The following is a 17,807-nucleotide window of genomic DNA, read 5'->3' as shown; positions in this document are numbered from 1 at the left end:
ATCAGGAGGCAAGCTTCTTACGTCGTTGGATATAGAAAGTGCACAATGTGGTAAATCGGCCTCATGAAATGGCAATGGCACCATTTTAATGACAAGTTGCGAGCGCTGCGTTCGCGTCCAGGGGACGTGGGTAAGGATGGCGCAATAAAGCACAAAACAACCTCATCCCACCATCCCACTATATGGAGGTCTTATGTCATCAAATCATTTAACTATGCCCGATGATAAGTTTGGAGCGTCGTTAGCTGCAAGTTTTATCAAATATAATTTCATTTACTAGGCTACTTGTACATCAAAGTCGCTTTTCTCTACAGACGTAAACTTCAAAGAGTTGCGCAATACACCCAGCATCGGCTTCATTCAAGGTGACGAAGCTGACGCAACTATCAGGGTCCGCTCAAGACAGGTCATAGCGACTTCCTGAGATCCCAGACTGATCTCAATTTGAATCAATGGCGGCACCAGTACATCCTTTGAATGCAGAGCCTGATAGGCTTCAATTCGCGTATGCAGCTTTCATCGCATCTTCCGCTTGTTTGAGTACATACTAACTTCAGGATAGCTATTGGGTACCCAATGTTTCTGGGGGGCTCGTCATCAGCAAAATTCCACAGAGAACCAACTGGGATCTGCCGAGCAACATCAGGTACGCCAAAGCCGCCGAGAAAGCTGGCTTCGAGTATGGCTTGACTCAAATCCGTTTTTTGGCTTCCTACGGTGCGACGCAGCAGCACGAATCGGTTTCGTTCTCGCAAGCGATATTGGGCGCGACTGATTCAATTAAAATCATCGCCGCCATCTTGCCTGGACCATGGAACCCAACCGTGGCAGCTAAGCAGATCGCGAGCATCGACAACTACAGCAATGGTCGCATTGCTGTCAATATTGTCAGTGGCTGGTTCAAGCAGGAATTCATCTCAGTCGGCGAATGGTGGCTGGACCACGCTGAGAGATATCGTCGCAGTAACGAGTTCATCCGTGTGCTGAAGGGTATCTGGACATCACCAGATGATACGGGATTCACTTTCCGTGGAGATTTCTATCGTTATACCAACTATAACCTGAGCCCGAAACCTGTTCAAAAGCCTCACCCTGAAATCTTTCAGGGAGGCAACAGCGATGATGCCAGGAACAATGCAGCAGAAGTCAGCGGCTGGTACTTCATGAACGGCAACGACATTGAAGGGTTCCGTGCCCAGATCGAAGACGTAAAAGCGCGAGCAGCGAAAAACAACCACGAGGTCAAATTCGCCGTCAATGGTTTTGTCATTGTTCGAGAGACCGAAGAACAAGCAGTGCGCGTTCTGGAAGAAATCCAAGGCAAGGCCGATCGAGATGCTGTCGAGGCATTTGGCGAGGCCGTGAAGCAAGCTGGTGCGAGCACCGGTAACAAACAGGGAATGTGGGCGAATAGCAAGTTCAAGGATCTCATCCAATACAATGATGGATTCAAAACAAAGCTCATCGGCACCAAGGAGCAAGTAGCTGAACGGATAGTCCTTCTGAAAAGCTTGGGTATTGACTTGTTGCTTACTGCGTTCCCCCACTACGAAGACGAGATCATTCAGTTCGGAAATGAAGTTATCCCGCTCGTAAGGCATTTGGAGAGGGAAGGAAGAGGGAAGGATGCGGCTTTCGAAATAGAGAGAACTGGGGTAGTCTATAGCTCGTAAGGGTAATAGTTATTAAGGGTCGAAAGCTACTTCAACAAGGCTTTTAAGTCATTTATTTCGCTTTTTAGTTGCAGTTCGCATCTCCCGACCGAATTATCGACACAATCTCTAAGGACTCCTATATAAAAATGGTTCACCTCCTGTGGCATGATCTACTATCTTTCGCCTAGCGCCTTGATGGACAAGATATCCACTCTGCTTCCTTCTTCAAGTCTCTTCTTTACATCACACCAAATAAGTTGCCGTCATCAAACACTGTTATGAAACCTTAGGTATTTTGGTCTGCCTGGTCCACTAGCAACCCAGCCGCCTCTTGTGCCCGCTGCTGGGAGACGCTGTTGGCGTCCTCGCCTGGTTTCTTTGGCAGGTCCCACCATGGAGCATTATCGGTCCACATGACTGACATACCACAGGTGCATGGCAAGCATACATAGACTAACGAATACATGCAAAATCTCTTCACTTTGACGTGTGCTAGGAAGAAGTGTCAGTGGCTATGTGGTGATAAGGAAACACAAAGAACGGACTGTATTTTCCATAGTACTTGACCCAAGCTAAAATGTTGTGCTTGGCCATTTTGTAGTGTAGCTATAGTCGAAATATGGGCTGGTTATATAACCGTTTGATAAAATCGAGAAAAGTGGAATAAAGTGTAGTAAAGGTCAAGGGGAATGAACGATGATAAAGCCAGGGAGACCTGTTAGCTGCACTGATGTCACCAACTATTTCCGGAGATTTCAACCCCGCATTTACGTCACGACTAACGAATAACGTGCCGAGTTCGTCAGTAAATCTGACACGCGAGGGCACTAACCAGAACAAGGGACAACACAGCGCCTCAGAAAACAATAGGGTATGTGTCTTATTACAATCCACGGCCTCAATGCACCGTTGCCAAAGGCCCAAAAGTACAATAAAGACGAAGATGACGAGGCCAAGTGGCTGGCTGATAAACACATGCTATCCTTGACATTATGAGATTAAGAGCACTCGTATATACACAATTGGCAGAGGAACCATTCGAGACGAAAAAGTCCATTCCGCACTGTAACGGAAGACAATTCCGCCAAAAGTCGGAAGCTCGACTGCAACAAAAATAAACCAACGAGATAGTCCTCAAAAACAACATACTCTCAGGTCAAAGCAAAGGTTTACTGAACACATTGAGAGTAAAAGTCGTTCACCGACTTGCAAGTCCCAGTAGCACAGCACTTAGCACCTGAAAAGCCTTGTCCGCCACACTGGCCCCAAAGAGAAGCACACTGTACCAGGTCAGAACACATGATCATTTAGACAGTAAGTGGGAATCAAAAGCATTAAAGATGGAACTTACGTTACCAGGCTGGGTGGGAGCTGGTTGTGTGGATGTCTGGAGGGTAGTAGCGGGAGGGGTACCACTATTGTCACCGCCAGGAGCGCCGTTGCAAGAGAACTAAAGTCACAGTCAGTCAGAACCGTGACGGTGTTGCTTTGGATTTGACTTACCACTGCGGGACCGGGAATGGTGTAGCTGTTGAAGTTGGAGTAGATCTGTGCGAGAAACGTTAGTGGACTCACTTCCATACATGAAGGGGAGGTGGTGCCATACGTTGGCAGTATATCCTGGATCTGTCTCTTTGAAGGCACCGGGAATCTTGACTTGGGAACCAGGAACAGTGCTGCCGCCGCCATTAAGGTTGATCTGAGCACAGCTAATGTAGAACTGAGGTTTTTGCTGTCAGCCTTGCCATGGTTAGAATTTACATAATCTACTAACCTGAGGGACGCCTGCTGGCCATGGGTTGTGGATACCGATACTCTGGATGCGAAGGAGGTACTCGCCGTTAGGGATGCAAACGGGAAGATTGAAAGTGTAGCTGACTGAGAAGTAACAAGGTTAAGTTGTGTTGTACTATTCATAACCAGTTTGAACTTACGATTCATGGGCCAGCTTGAAGATCCACCGTTAAAACTTGGACCTAAGGATATTTTATTAATTGTTTCGTTACCAAGGTGTCATCTCGAGCCATACCCCAGTCCTTGATCTTGAACCAAGTACCGCTTCCATCGTAGGATGAAGCAGATCCAGGTGCTTTGGACATGTACACCGAGATGGGTCCCTGATGGTAGACCGCCGTGTCAAGAGTGAAGGTGATGGAGTCACCCGCCTTGACGCCAACAGTTTGGGTATTGGCTCCCGATGCGCCGACATTGCACCGTAAGTCGTTCGAGTCCAGCTCTATATGGTCGTATAATTAGCGGACTATACTTCTAGACTAACAGGATGTGGGAGTCATACCTGTAACAGGAGAGTTGTAGTTGGAGTTCTGTCGGATGTATTGGAACACAGGGTACTTGGTCGAACCAACTGACAGTTGCTGGAATATGTAATGGGCAGATGCACTTTGCATCAAGGCCATGGTGGCCGCAAGTAAATTGGCAGTCTTCATGATGGCTAAATATCTTGGTTTCTATGTTAAGCTGACGAAAGAAGAGTTGACCGTGTTCAGTTTGGTTTCATAGAAAGGCGAGGTATAAATGTAAAGAACGGTTGAAACGGCGGCCCAGTCGCCCAAGCCATCGTCCAATAGAATGTGTCATCTGATCCTTCATCGGAGAATAAACAGTCCCAATGTGTCAAGTGACTGTCAATTATGTCCGAAGATCCAAGAACGGAAATATATTTGTGGTATTAATCATGTTCGAAGCCTAAAATGGATGGTCTGATGAAACGATGCAAATTGTCTCACCGTAATGTCATCAGGTATTTCATATGTTAACACTTCAAGGCTTATTCAATACATCGCAGCGAGTAGTTAATACTGCTTGGACTGTTTGACCATTCTGCGTCCCAGAACAAATGAATTATATTATTTTCCTGACGACTATATATGCCACAATGAGAAAGAAAAATACAAATAGAGAGCAAATTTTTAGCGTACGGAAGTCATAAATTCATCCGGTGGAGAAGATTTATACCGGAGTGTCATGCTCCGTGCTGGATTCAGAGGCCAGCCAGCCAACATCAGACCACTTAACCGGGATTTAGGCATTTATAAATTGGTTACATCGTGATTTTGCCGATGGTCTTCTATTAAACAACAACTTTGTGCTGACTTACCCATCCTCCCTCTCTGCATTTTCAGTGCAATAGTTGCGGGCATATCCTCCATCGAGCTTTGTGTCTTGTTCTCCACAATGCGCTTGTCGGGTTATTCTTCTGGACAGGGTCAAGTCTTAATATACATTTCCAGAACATGACAGTTAAAAAAGATATTGGGTATTTTCTGAAATCAAATCTGCCAACTACTTAATGGTTAGCAGCCGTACTGAAATGACTACTCGTGGGGGGCAGTGGTATAAATTCGCCATCAATCCACATGAGTCTCCTAATAGGTGTTCTGATATACCAGTAATCAATACTAGTAATCTATATGATGACACCTCTACCCCTTTTGTGGATTTTCTGTTTCCTTCGATGATCGTTACTGCATTACGCGCAACGGGCAAGTGGGATAGTTTTTCCCTCTCCTCCTGGCCGAACTCGTCCTCAGAATTCTGTTACCGAAGGTATGTACGAAGTTTTAAGTAGCTGTTTTACAATGGGCGATCTAGGTTTGCTCGAATTTCAGGTTTGTACCGCCGAGACAAGTTTGGTAGTGACCTGATCTCATGAGAAGATCAAACACGGAGGCTGCTTTATTGCAATGAATAGCTCTTGAATCCAGAATCCAACCTGACGTTCATGTTCAATTCAACTAAACACAAACGAACTGATATGTTTCCTCCCCCGTCAAACATTAAAAGATATCGCGAGTCAGTGTGAGAGGACTAATGGTGTTAGTCTGGCAAGAAACAGGAATGCATTCGTAGCTGAGAACCCCTGCATTTGAGCTGTATCCTATCTAAGATCCTCCTAGGAGCCAGCACATATGAACCCTGCGCTGATCATCAACAAATAGCGAAGTGTCAGTAAATACGGCGCCCTGATTGGTCAAGCTTCTGATGATGTGCGAGTCCGCTCAGTCGATCAACAACACCTCACCGCTTCCTTCCTTGGACAGGGCACACATAGTCCTCATTGGTATGGTCTATCTTGGAAAATAGCTGTTGATAACACCATGTGTCCGTGGGTAGTATATTATCGGCGACTTGATCGAAGACATCTTTTATGCGTGACAAATTGTTCAGAAGCAGTTTCCCCGAGTTCTAAGTGTTTAAACTTTTACGGTAGCCTAATTATAGTAGTTTAACAACTTGAGCCTTAATTAACGGTCAGTATTTCTATGATTGATATACTAAGTAATGTAGTGCAAGTTAACTTTTTATAAATGATTTTTTAATAATTTAAGCAGTAGCCAGTTAAGTAGGAAAGGTTCCTCTTAGAACGTAGACATTTAATCAGATTAGTAAGCCATTTAAGGACTCTTTATTTCGGTCGCATAATTGGATCATATAACATATATAGCAACTATGTAAAAGGACCTAACAATTAAAGATTAGCTTTAGAGTTAACTAGTATAAAGTTCCATGGACTTTTGCAAAAGGAAGGAGTTGTGCCATCTTGGGCTTTGGGCCGATCCCTGCTAGACTGGCTTCAGGGGTCTTTTGATCGCTTGGACCGTCGACCAGGGTCCTTCACCTTCCTAACAGAGGCTATGATACACGATAGTGGAACCTGGAGACCTTTTGCAAGTATCCATCAATGCCGTGACTGTGGTATAAAAAGTCCGAACTCGCAGCAAGAGTGGGATCACTTTCCAGGCGAACTTCATTCTTTCGTTATCTTCCACATCTTCTCAACTAAAATGCGTCTCTCGACTATTTCTGTCAGTCTTCTCGCAGCTGGGTCTGCCACAGCCAGTCTCGAAAAGCGGGCGCCTCTTATCAGTCGAGATGAGAGTGGTATCGAGGGAAAGTACATCGTCATGATGAAGCCAACCTCAGATAGTACTGCACGTGTCAAGTCAGCAGCAAAGGCCATTGATATCAAGCCCGATATGGTCTTTGACAATCTTGGTGGATTTTCTGCGAGTCTGTCTGCCCGAGATGTAGATGACTTGCGTAACAACCCCAACGTAAGTAGAGATACAACTTGAGTTTCCGTGGTGGAACTTGACTAATCAAATATATCTAGGTCGCATACATTGAGCAAGACTCAGTTGCCAGGATTTCCGCTGTTCAAAAGCAGGCACCATGGGGTCTTGCGCGACTTTCCAGCAAGAAGACTGGAGAGACAAGATATTCATATGATGATTCGGCTGGCAAAGGCACATGTGCCTATGTCCTGGACACTGGTATTGACACCACACATCCTGTATGGCCTCTATTCTCTCTTGAGATTAAATCTCTCCTTCAAATTCTCTTATCTAACATCCCATAGGACTTTGAGGGTCGTGCCGAGTTTATTGCCACTTATGTTGACGATATCTGGGTGGACGATCATGGTCATGGCACCCACTGCGCCGGTACAATCGGATCCAAGACATATGGAGTTGCCAAGAAAACACAGCTTTACGGAATCAAGCTCTTCAACTCCACTGGAGAAGGAGTCGCGTACGTTATAACCCTATGAATACGCCTTTAATGTCCCAACTGACGAACCAAAGGTCTTCCATCATTGCTGGCATGGACATGGTCTTGCGTGATGCTCCCAAAAGAAACTGCCCCAAGGGTGTTGTTGTGAGCATGTCATTTGGAGAGATCCCTTCTAAGGGCATCAATGATGCTGCCAAAGCCCTTGTCGACGCTGGCTTCTTTGCCGCTGTGGCTGCTGGTAACGGCGACGAGAAGGGAAGGCCAGTCGATGCCTCAAGTAACTCGCCTGCCTCAGAGCCCAGCGTCTGCACCATCGGCGCGACAGCAAAGGATGACACTGTCGCTACGTTCTCCAACTATGGCAAGGTTGTTGACCTGTACGCTCCTGGTGTCGCGGTTCTGAGCACATGGCCTGGAGGCATTACCCGTTCTATTTCGGGCACATCCATGGCCACACCGCATGTTGCTGGAGTTGCAGCCTACTTCCTCGGTCTTGGAAGGTCTGCGGTTGGTCTTTGCGAGTACCTCCAGAGCATTGCTCTGAAGGATACCATTAAGGGTGTTCCTCAAGGAACTAAGAACCTTTTGCTCCAGAACGGCCAGGCAAAATAAGTAGCAAGCTAAAACAAGTACTTTAGAATGGGGATATTCCTTCGGTTTATATACAGGGGGTAGGAATCTAATGCCAGATAAGCTAAACTAATATTTAACATTTTTAACCCCGTGTCTAAGCTATTAGATAGATACTAATCAGTGAAAAGGTTGTTCTTTTCATGAAGGGTGCATTTTCGGTGTAGTTTAATTGAACTTAAAATCACACCATAATTCCACTATTGGATCTACTAATCACGGTGAATTGTTTGCGATTTATGAACCAATGGTGTCGATAAACGTTGTGTTTGCATTGGGACCTGCATTGCTGAGTCCAATGTCATTTATAATACTGTTCAACGCAGATCGTTGGCGAACGCAAACATCCCTGAATCATGTTACCAGAGACTTGTAACCATGTGCTGGTTTAGTGAATAACCCGATAGCATACTAAGCATAGTAACGTTATCGTAATCGCTTATATCCTCAATTGAAGCGCTGTTGGCCTGAGGCTGTCAAAGAACAAATTTGTCCTGACTCGCTTAGCTTGGCCTTCCTACCCAGTCGGCCTCTGATAAGCGCCACAAGTAGCGCCACAACAGATGAATCTCTCAGTTTTTCCCCGTTGTCTTTTCCCTCGAATAAAGATTAACGCCCCCTCGTCATATCTGATTGTTTTCCAGTCTCAAGACCTGGTACCCCGCACTGAGACGTTACCGCGTGCTCCAATTAACAGACATGCGTGGATTTCTACTTCAAGCCCCAGCTGTATGATACCCTTGCCTCTACTGAACTATTGAAGTATCTGGTCACGTCACCATGTGGCGTTAGAGATGTCTACTGCCTCCCAGAAGAGAAGCGCAGGTCATGTAATCATCGCTTTGAGGAGCTTAACTTTCATTTTCTTCAGACAAACAATTCTTCAGAACCTCCTCATTTGACATTATCACATGTAACCCATTTGTCGAATTGCAAATGAAGCTACACCTAAGTGTCGCGTGACCTATCCGGCAGTTCTGTCGTTCACCCAGTAACTCACGCTTGATGGATGCAATATATTAGATGATAGTCGCTATCATTTTTTATCCATGGCGATCACGTTTGAGATGCCAACTTGCGAGATAATGAAGTTCTAGATGCGGTCCAAGTCTCTGGTGAAGAGTGTCGTGGTTCCATCATGTTGGAATACTCTCGATTGAGACTATGCCTGTGGCTCTGTCCTGGTTGAATTCTGAGATTGATAGTATACGATTGATGTTTTGGGTCGGGCTGTAAAATACGAGGAAAAGTGAATCTTGTGAACAATTTCCTTCAATCATCTCATATGCAACTGTCGCCTTTACCTACCGTCTCACAGTATCTTTGGAGCCACACCAATCAACAGAATCACACTACTCACAGTTGTTTAGTGATGGCGAGACTAACTGAGACGCCTTCATGACGCCTCTTCTAGGCGTTTCGCTTCGTGAGCTGCATCAACCAAACTTCCCTTGGCGAGCTTGGACTCCTCGATAGAGAAGAGTAGTTGCAACCACAAGACAGAACCCTTAGCAATAATCTTTTCAAGATGATTGGTACTAGGTAAAGAGCCAATTGCCATATCTTTTTAATAGATCCAACTACTTTGTCTAATGTAAGTAGATGTTGGCTGTGTATGGGAGAGCAGTGTGCGAAACGATCAACGGAGTGGAAATGTGCGCCAAGGAACAGACTTTGGGAATTGCAGATAATCACTAAATTTGTCAAGGAACAGCAGAATGTATGGATAAGCACTAAGCCACAGGACCACGTACCAGTCTGTTGGTTCCAACACACTCGGGCTAACGATGCCGATACCAAAACTTACTTGCCAGGAAAAACGGTGCTTCCTCTTCTGGCCGTTGGACAACGGCAGCCGGGCTCCTGAGCAAAAAGTCAAACACCACAGGAACTCAATCTCCACCTCGTATAAAGCTGTTTTTACTAATGCACGAGGTACAGATGTGATATACTGACTTTCGATTCTGTTGGCTGCAGAGCCCTAATTATCAGAGAAAATGCCTCTAGATCTTGAATGAGTGGGAACTATGAATAACCATATGTTGATAGCCTCACAGTGGACTCGATGAGAGTGTCGCCTGCCAATACATGCACACCACACCAACTCCAAACTAAAGACGACGGCCTTTTCCATCATTTTGCCAAGCAATTGTGAGATGTAGCGTTCTCATTAGACTATTTGCTGCAGAGCGACTGCACTGCTGTTCCATTTACCCATCTTAGACTCTCTCCTGCCATCTAATTCGTAATGCGACAGGCAACCCAAGACTATTCGGGCCATGATGCCCGCCAACCGACTGAACTGGACCATCTTCTGTTTCCTAATTCGCTCCAGCGGTTCATTAGTTACCGTGTTTGTCGCAGCCCAGCCGTTAGAGCACCCATTGGCGTTAGATGATATCTAACCCCGTGCCTTGGTTGTGTGCATGCTTCCACTTCATCTGACCAACTACTTGAGAATCCGTCCCATCAAGGCCGTTTGGGTGTCTCTTGGTGACCTCATCATGTCATTTCTCTGCATGGGAAAACTCGTATACGATGACTTCTTTCCTGTTCTGGATCGACGATGCATGGTTTGAGAGTGTGTGTATTCGTATACATGTGTGTTTGCATGCATGTGTACGTATACGAGTGCGTATGTGTGCGTGTGACGGAGAGCTGAAGTGTTGATTTGGCTCTTGAGCTTATGACTTGATATATAGATTCTAGCTGTCCCTACTTGCTTAGATCCTGCTCTCGCTTCCTAACTAATTCTCAATTGCCGAAATATTCGTTGAATATCCAAATCATGAGAGGCTCTTTCTTCCTCGGCGTCGCTCTTTTGGGCGCGGCGAATGCTAGTGTCGTGGACTTAAGTCGTCACCAGCCACGGGACGCCAAACACTTACCCCGGGCCTACAGTGACCCAGTATTCCATGAGGCTAGAAGCTTCGCTGAAAGGGCTGACCTCTCTTCCAAGCCGCAAGCCGCTACTGCTGGTGAGGATGGGGGGGACGATGATCAGGATTCCGTTAAGTCCCCTGCTTCCGATTCTTCCTCCTCAGGTGGTGGCTCTTCGGGGAATGCCAACAAAGGAACTTCTCAGAACAATGCTGCTACTGCTCAGCCTGAGTCTGGTAAATCCCGATCCCAAGGCAGTGGTGGTGGCGGTGGCTCAGGAAGAACCAGCAATAATGATGCTGCTGCTCAACCTGATTCCGATTCCGATGGATCTCAAGGCGGCGGTTCAGGAAGAACCAGTAATAATGCTGCTGCAGATCAGCTTGAGTCTGGTAAATCTCAATCCCAAGGCAGTGGCTCAGGAAGAACCAGCAATAATGATGCTGCTGCTCAACCTGAGCCTGATACCTCTGGATCTGGAGATGGTTCTTCTGGCAACAGAAAACAAAATTCTGCCACTTCTGCGCAGTCTAACTCTGACGATTCTTCTTCGAGGGACGACACTTCTGGCAATGGGGATCAGGGTAATGCTCAAAACAATGCTGCTTCTCATCACTCTTCCGATTCTTCAAATCAACAGGACAATACTTCAGACAACACTGAGCAAGAAGATCCTGTAGTCTCTTCTCCCTTAAGAGGTAACAACAATGGTGGTCAACAAGACACTGCCGAGGCTGCCGCTCCCACAGACGATTCTGAGCCTCAAGCCCCAGCCCGATTTCAAAAACCTAAACAGAATTGGGCAACCTCTCGGCCAACCCAACAGTACCCTACATATCAGCCACCCCAGCAGTGGCCTACATCCAAGCCAACCCAGCAGTGGCCTACATCCAAGCCTACCCAGCAGTGGCCTACATCCAAGCCAACCCAGCAGTGGCCTACATCCAAGCCTACCCAGCAGTGGCCTACATCCAAGCCTACCCAGCAGTGGCCTACATCCAAGCCTACCCAGCAGTGGCCTACATCCAAGCCTACCCAGCAGTACCCTACATCCAAGCCAACCCAGGGATGGTCTACCTCCCAGCCAACTACATGGCCAACTTCTAGGCCTACTCAACCGACGTCCATGCCAACGCAGCCAACTTCCATGTCCACCCAGCCAACTTCCAGGCCAACTCTACCTACAACCACTGAATCTGTACCTACGACTACCAAGTCCATGCCCACGACTACAGAGTCTGTGCCCACGACTACAAAGTCTGTCCCTACAACCACCAAGTCCATGCCCACGACTACAGAGTCTGTGCCCACGACTACAAAGTCTGTGCCTACGACTACAGAGTCTGTCTCTACAACCACAAAATCTGTATCAACAACGACTTTGACCACTCAGACTGTACCGACAACCACCAAGTCCATGCCCACGACTACAGAGTCTGTCCCTACAACCACAAAATCTATACCAACAACGACTCTGACCACTCAGACTATCCCTACAACCACCAAGTCCATGTCCACGACTACAGAGTCTGTCCCTACAACCACCAAGTCTGTGCCCACGACTACAAAGTCTGTCCCCACGACTACAGAGTCTGTCCCTACAACCACCAAGTCCATGCCCACGACTACAGAGTCTGTCCCTACAACCACAAAGACTGTACCAACAACGACTTTGACCACTCAGACTGTACCGACAACCACCAAGTCTGTGCCCACGACTACAAAGTCTGTGCCCACAACTACAGAGTCTGTCCCTACAACCACCAAGTCTGTGCCCACAACTACAAAGTCTGTGCCCACGACTACAAAATCTGTACCAACGACTTTGACCACTCAGTCTGTACCTACCACCACTGTGAAGACAGAGACTACGACCAAGCCTACTAAGCCTATCACTGTCACTACTACTACCGAGTTGACATCACAGCCGACCAAGACTACCACTGTCACCAAGTCCAGGTTGACTACTGAGTATACTACCGAGTACACCACTTCAACTGTCTACTCCACTACAATATACACTATCACAGAGTGTGCTCCTTGGGTTAACAACTGTGGCTACATTCCTTATGAAACAACTGAGATCATCCCGATTTACACCACTATTTGTCCTATTGATTATGAGCCAACTCCAGAGCCTCAGTGGACTACCTCGACTGTGTACACCACCTATTATCGAACTGTCACAGAATGTGAGCCTTACTGCCCCGAGGAACCATACATAACTACGGAAATTGTTCCCATCTACACTACTGTCTGTCCCATCACTGAGGTGGCCCCTGCCCCTACCGCTCATTACGAACCTGACGAATGCGTGAGTGAGAAACTCAGTACCAGCTGGTCCGCTTCCACTGTCTACACAACCAAAGTCAAGACCATGGATGATTGTGCTTGGGATGATGACTGGTGCGATTACGGTACTCCTTACGTCAAAACCGAAACTATCGCTCTCTCAACCACTCTCTGCCCAGAGGTCAAGACGGAATACGTGCCTTGTCCGACGTATCATCCTCCGTCTCCACCTGTTGTTGTCACTTCCACTTCAACTTACACTTACTACACTACCGAGTATTATACCATCACTGCTTGTGCAGATGTAGTACCCTACTGTGCTATTGGCCACAAGACCTCGACTGTATACGCCACGGCCACAACCTGTTATACTTACACTTACACCACAACTGTTCCCGAGACTAAATACACAAGGATTGTGCCTCCTCCGTTAACTGCTTCCACCGTTACAGTTACCACAGGAACTGACTACAGTAGCAAGACAAACAATGTCTACCACTCCACAACTGAGACCTGGGCGACTTCTACCTATGCAACCCAGTCAACTGAGACTTCTACGCGAATGACTCAATCGATGCCAATTTATCCTACGTCAGTTGAGCAGTCTACATCCATCGAAAAGCCCACTTCTATGCAGCAGCCCACATCTGTGTATCAGCAGCCTACGTCTGTCGAACAACCCACCTCTGTACAACAGCAACCGACGTCGGTTTATCAACCTCCTTCTGAGCAGCAGCAACCTACATCTGTGCAACAACAGGCTTCTGACAATGCACCTGAGTCGATGCAAACTGCTCCTGCTGCTGTGGAGTCTTCTGGTTCAGACTCTTCTGGCAAAGATGCCTCTGGCTCAGACTCTGGCAAAGACTCTTCCCCCTCTCATTAAATCTGCAAGGCCAAATGGTGGGCAATGCAGGAATGTTGGAGCTAGAATTTCTTGTACCTAGATCAACTTGAGATTGTGTTTTAGATCATTTTCTCGTGGCAGGATGAGGTTTTTGTTTTTGTGTTGGCGACAATGATATCACGGTCTCTACTAGTTTGGTGTTCTTTTGTTACTATACATTCATTCAAGATATCCAATTTATACCATTTTTGATAAGCTCCTTGTCTCCAACGTCGCGAAGTCAATTAATTTTAACCCTGGTTAGCGTTTAAATTGCTCCACAGAGAAATTCCGCAATTCTTCCCCACTACAGGGTATATTGATCCATTGCAGCGAGGAGTTTTACGTGGAAACAATTATCGCAATTCAGGTACAATATGAGTGTTGTAAAAGATAGAACTGGAGAAATATTTAATTATGTCTTGTAAGACTTAGTGATTGGCTTTCCAGCTAACGCGGGTGGTAACATGCGTCTTTTGAGCAATCAAGAACATCTGATGTGAGATGGGTAAACACGATCTCTTTGCAGTTCGATAGTTTCTGACCCACCCGTCGAGTTGGCAAGAGAAAGTACTTTCAAGTGAGAAACGACAAAAAAATAAAAACCCCAAGACGTATAGCATCAATGACATAAGGTGTCCTACTATTTCTTCGATTATACTTCGTCAGGTAGACTGTTTCTTCCGGTAACTGGCGATTAACGCCCGTAAAAGTTTTCCTTGCACAAGAATTCCTGATCTGCGAAACAGGCAGAAAAATAAACAGAACAATGATTGGACAGCGTCTACAAGTGGAGGCGCTACGGGATGAGCCAAGACACTCGGTTACTGTTGCTATTCCTAATGGAGAGAATCGACCATGTTCAAGCTGTGGGGAGGCGGGCGGGGATTATTGCAAGGGCAAAGCTTGGTTTTGTCCAAGAGATTCAAGAATTTCGTTGCCTGAAAGCCACCCTTTCTCCGCATTGAATAGTCTGTGGGGTCATACTCAATTATCTCCATATACAAAATGTCTCTCAACGTTGATTACGGCTTACTGGGACTGGGCAAAGAACCTTCTAAGACTTGATTGATGACAATGGAGGCATTTTGAGGATCATACGAATCTCCCTATGAGGAAATGATTATCAAGTCACATGAGAAAGGAATGATCCAACAATACAAACCTTGTCAGCATTGTCTCAAAAGTACTAAATTGGGTTCCACGACCCGCCCTTTGCAATCTCAATGTTCTTGAGAACCAATGAGCCCACCAAACTCTCCGCATTGATCCCACGGGGTAACACTGCGTAGTGTCGTCATCTCCACATCCCCCAGCTCCAAACAACCTTGGCACAGGGTTTTATCATGCCGGCCAAGCCTGTTAACTTGCTGCCTGGGCTTGGCAGAGGTGGGAAACTTCGGCTTGCCAAGTTGAGCCCCAGAGGGTTGCCAGACATCAAGCTTTAAAAATAAGCTTATATATACAGGGCCTTCATCTGGAGTCCTTGTTCGTCATGATCTGCTCCTTGTCTCTGCAGTCCTCCTTCTTCTAGCCCACTGCTTGTCTCTCCATTCCTGCACGCAATTTGGTGATTCATCATGGCCGACAAAGACATCTCTCCCAGTCGTTCATACGATGACAAGAACGCAAGCTTCCCTCCTGAAAAGGGCAATGCAGAGGTTCTAGAGCACGCTGGTCAAGGCCGCCGTGGTTCTAAAGCTGTCAACATCGTTGTGAATCCTCTACAGGTGAGATTCTATCGCTTGGCATCAGATGAATCATAAATTCTAACTCTTACCTCGCAGGGTAAAACGAAAGAGCAAACAATTACCGACGCACGCACCTTTGCCGAGACCAATGGCATGTCTGAGCATGCCGACCTTTTCGGCAGAGCCGCTCTTATTGCCCGTGATCCTGACAACTTCGAATCGGTCGACCTTCTCGATGATGAGCGAGAAGCTCTCATCTACGAAAGAGACCACAAGTGGCATGGATCAAAGATGTTGTGGTACTCAATTGGCCTCTGTGCTGTTGGTGCTGCGACACAGGGTTGGGATCAGACAGGTGCCAATGGTGCTAACCTGTCATTCCCCAAGGAATTTGGTATTGATGGTACGGGACGCGATGAGTGGATTGTTGGCATTATCAACTCCATCATCTTCCTGACTGCTGGTTTGATGTAAGTCTCGCAACCTGTCTCGCATAATATGTTGCTGACAAGTATCTCGCAGCGGTGCTTTCATTGTCGATCCTCTTAACCACTACTTTGGTCGACGTGGAGAGATCTTCATTACAGCCGCTTGTTTGACTGCTACCCCTATTGCATCTGGATTTTCCAGAAACTGGCAAGAGCTATTTGCTATCCGTTTCATCATGGGAATTGGTATCGGTGCTAAGAATGCTACTGTGCCTATTTACTCCGCTGAGATGGCACCTGCTCGAATCCGAGGTGCCCTTGTTATGTTCTGGCAACTTTGGGTTGTTATTGGTAAGTCGTTCTGACTGCAAGTCCGTTTTATGTATTGACTAACGAGTTGAAAGGCATCTTCCTTGGATTCTGTGCCAATGTTATTGTCAAAGATATCGGTGATATTGCTTGGCGACTGGAGCTTGGCTCAGCCTTCATTCCTGCCTTCCTTCTTATGATCGGCATTTACTTTTGCCCCGAGTCACCCCGTTGGCTTATGAAGCATGGCCGAATTTCTGAGGGATTCGTCTCCATGTCCAAGCTTCGTGCCCACCCCATCATCGGTGCCCGCGATTACTACTACTCGTATGTTATCTATCACGAGGAACTCCGCGAGAACGCAGGTGCTGGCTACTTTCAACGTCTCTGGGATTGTTTCGCCGTCCCTAGGATCCGAAGAGCCAACTATGGTGCCAGCACTGTCATGTTGGCCCAGCAAATGTGCGGTATCAATATCATCTCTTTCTACAGTTCCACCATCTTTCGAGAGGCCGACTTCAGCCACGACCAAGCGTTGTACGCCTCTCTGGGCTATGGAGCTATTCAGGTCGTCTTCACTATCCCAACTCTCTTCTTGATTGATACCAAGGGACGAAGATTCTTGACCTTGGCGACATTCCCCTTCATGTGTATTTTCCTTTTGGCGGCTGGCCTCGCGCTTCTCAACAACACTGATAACCAAGCTGCCAAGATCGCACCAGTGGCCCTTTTTGTATATCTCTTCACCATTGCCTACTGTCTTGGAGAAGGACCTGTTGCATTTCAGTACTCGGCTGAAGTCTTCCCTACCATCCAGCGAGAGCAGGGTATGGCCTGGGCTGTCTGCATCAACAACACCTTTGCTGGAATTCTGGGACTTACGTTCCCTCGTATGAGGACTGTCATGACCCCTACTGGTGCCTTTGGATTCTACGCCGGACTCAACCTCATTGCTTGGGGTATGATCTTCTGCTTTGTTCGCGAGACTAAGCAAATGACTCTGGAGGAATTGGACCAAGTCTTTTCTGTACCTACAAGTCAGTTCCTCTCCTACGAGACCAAGGTCTGGCTTCCCTACATGTTCAAGAAGTACATCCTCCTGAAGAAGATTGAGCGACCTCCTCCAATCATTGAGAAGAGTGAAAAGAATCTTGCATAAGAGGTGGATGTGAGAAGGAGCCAAAGGTTATATGTACCTAGATACAAAGACATGCAGATCCAGATAGTGGGAGCTTATTAATAACAAACCACATAGCGTTATTGCAACATCTTGAAGGATGTATCGCCCTGGTATTTGACATTAAATGTGCTGATATGCTCTAGCATTCCTGTTGCAGGTGTTTCCCAAACACTCGTACGGCATTCGCCATGTCGCCATCCTATCTTGGATGAAGTAAATTCGAATCTACAAAAGTTGTATTAATTCTGAATAGCACATAAGACGCAACTTGATAGACAGAGAGGTTAGGCCTAGTCTTACAAGATGTACAGAAACAAATCG

At 46.6% G+C, this 17,807-nt stretch overlaps 6 protein-coding genes across 6 annotated transcripts; 4 read left to right on the top strand and 2 right to left on the bottom strand.

Moving 5' to 3' along the window:
- The first annotated feature begins 223 nt into the window (after nt 1–223).
- Nucleotides 224–1,709, top strand: EDB82DRAFT_443024 (methanesulfonate monooxygenase). The gene is made up of 2 exons (XM_025732736.2): nt 224–505; nt 563–1,709. The coding sequence occupies exons 1-2, from the start codon at nt 453–455 to the stop codon at nt 1,671–1,673; spliced, it is 1,164 nt and encodes a 387-aa protein (XP_025583712.1). The 5' UTR covers nt 224–452; the 3' UTR covers nt 1,674–1,709.
- An 814-nt stretch (nt 1,710–2,523) lies between these two features.
- EDB82DRAFT_494244 (uncharacterized protein) lies at nt 2,524–3,029 on the bottom strand. Its single transcript, XM_065608475.1, has one exon. The coding sequence runs from the start codon at nt 2,800–2,802 to the stop codon at nt 2,554–2,556; it is 249 nt and encodes an 82-aa protein (XP_065464397.1). The 5' UTR covers nt 2,803–3,029; the 3' UTR covers nt 2,524–2,553.
- On the bottom strand, nt 2,524–4,542 carry EDB82DRAFT_494243 (glycosyl hydrolase family 61-domain-containing protein). Its single transcript, XM_065608474.1, has 8 exons — nt 3,952–4,542; nt 3,685–3,891; nt 3,590–3,631; nt 3,430–3,533; nt 3,262–3,375; nt 3,159–3,203; nt 3,007–3,105; nt 2,524–2,935 (listed from the first exon to the last, which is right to left on the bottom strand). Exons 1-8 carry the CDS (start codon nt 4,100–4,102, stop codon nt 2,825–2,827), a joined length of 873 nt encoding a protein of 290 aa, XP_065464396.1. The 5' UTR covers nt 4,103–4,542; the 3' UTR covers nt 2,524–2,824.
- A 1,826-nt stretch (nt 4,543–6,368) lies between these two features.
- EDB82DRAFT_573468 (peptidase S8/S53 domain-containing protein) lies at nt 6,369–7,938 on the top strand. Its single transcript, XM_025732733.2, has 4 exons — nt 6,369–6,730; nt 6,790–6,969; nt 7,036–7,208; nt 7,262–7,938. Exons 1-4 carry the CDS (start codon nt 6,461–6,463, stop codon nt 7,800–7,802), a joined length of 1,164 nt encoding a protein of 387 aa, XP_025583709.1. The 5' UTR covers nt 6,369–6,460; the 3' UTR covers nt 7,803–7,938.
- Nucleotides 7,939–10,608: 2,670 nt separating this feature from the next.
- Nucleotides 10,609–13,878, top strand: EDB82DRAFT_553393 (uncharacterized protein; the record flags this gene model as incomplete). The annotated part of the gene is made up of 1 exon (XM_025732731.2): nt 10,609–13,878. The coding sequence occupies one exon, from the start codon at nt 10,609–10,611 to the stop codon at nt 13,876–13,878; it is 3,270 nt and encodes a 1,089-aa protein (XP_025583708.2).
- A 1,240-nt stretch (nt 13,879–15,118) lies between these two features.
- EDB82DRAFT_120229 (uncharacterized protein) lies at nt 15,119–17,637 on the top strand. The gene is made up of 4 exons (XM_025732730.2): nt 15,119–15,608; nt 15,666–16,039; nt 16,092–16,348; nt 16,402–17,637. The coding sequence occupies exons 1-4, from the start codon at nt 15,459–15,461 to the stop codon at nt 17,463–17,465; spliced, it is 1,845 nt and encodes a 614-aa protein (XP_025583707.1). The 5' UTR covers nt 15,119–15,458; the 3' UTR covers nt 17,466–17,637.
- Nucleotides 17,638–17,807: the final 170 nt, after the last annotated feature.

Source organism: Fusarium venenatum (assembly GCF_020744135.1).
Source record: "Fusarium venenatum strain MPI-CAGE-CH-0201 chromosome Unknown EDB82scaffold_2, whole genome shotgun sequence".
Lineage (NCBI taxonomy): Eukaryota > Fungi > Ascomycota > Sordariomycetes > Hypocreales > Nectriaceae > Fusarium > Fusarium venenatum.
This window is presented reverse-complemented; position numbering and strand designations above follow the sequence as displayed.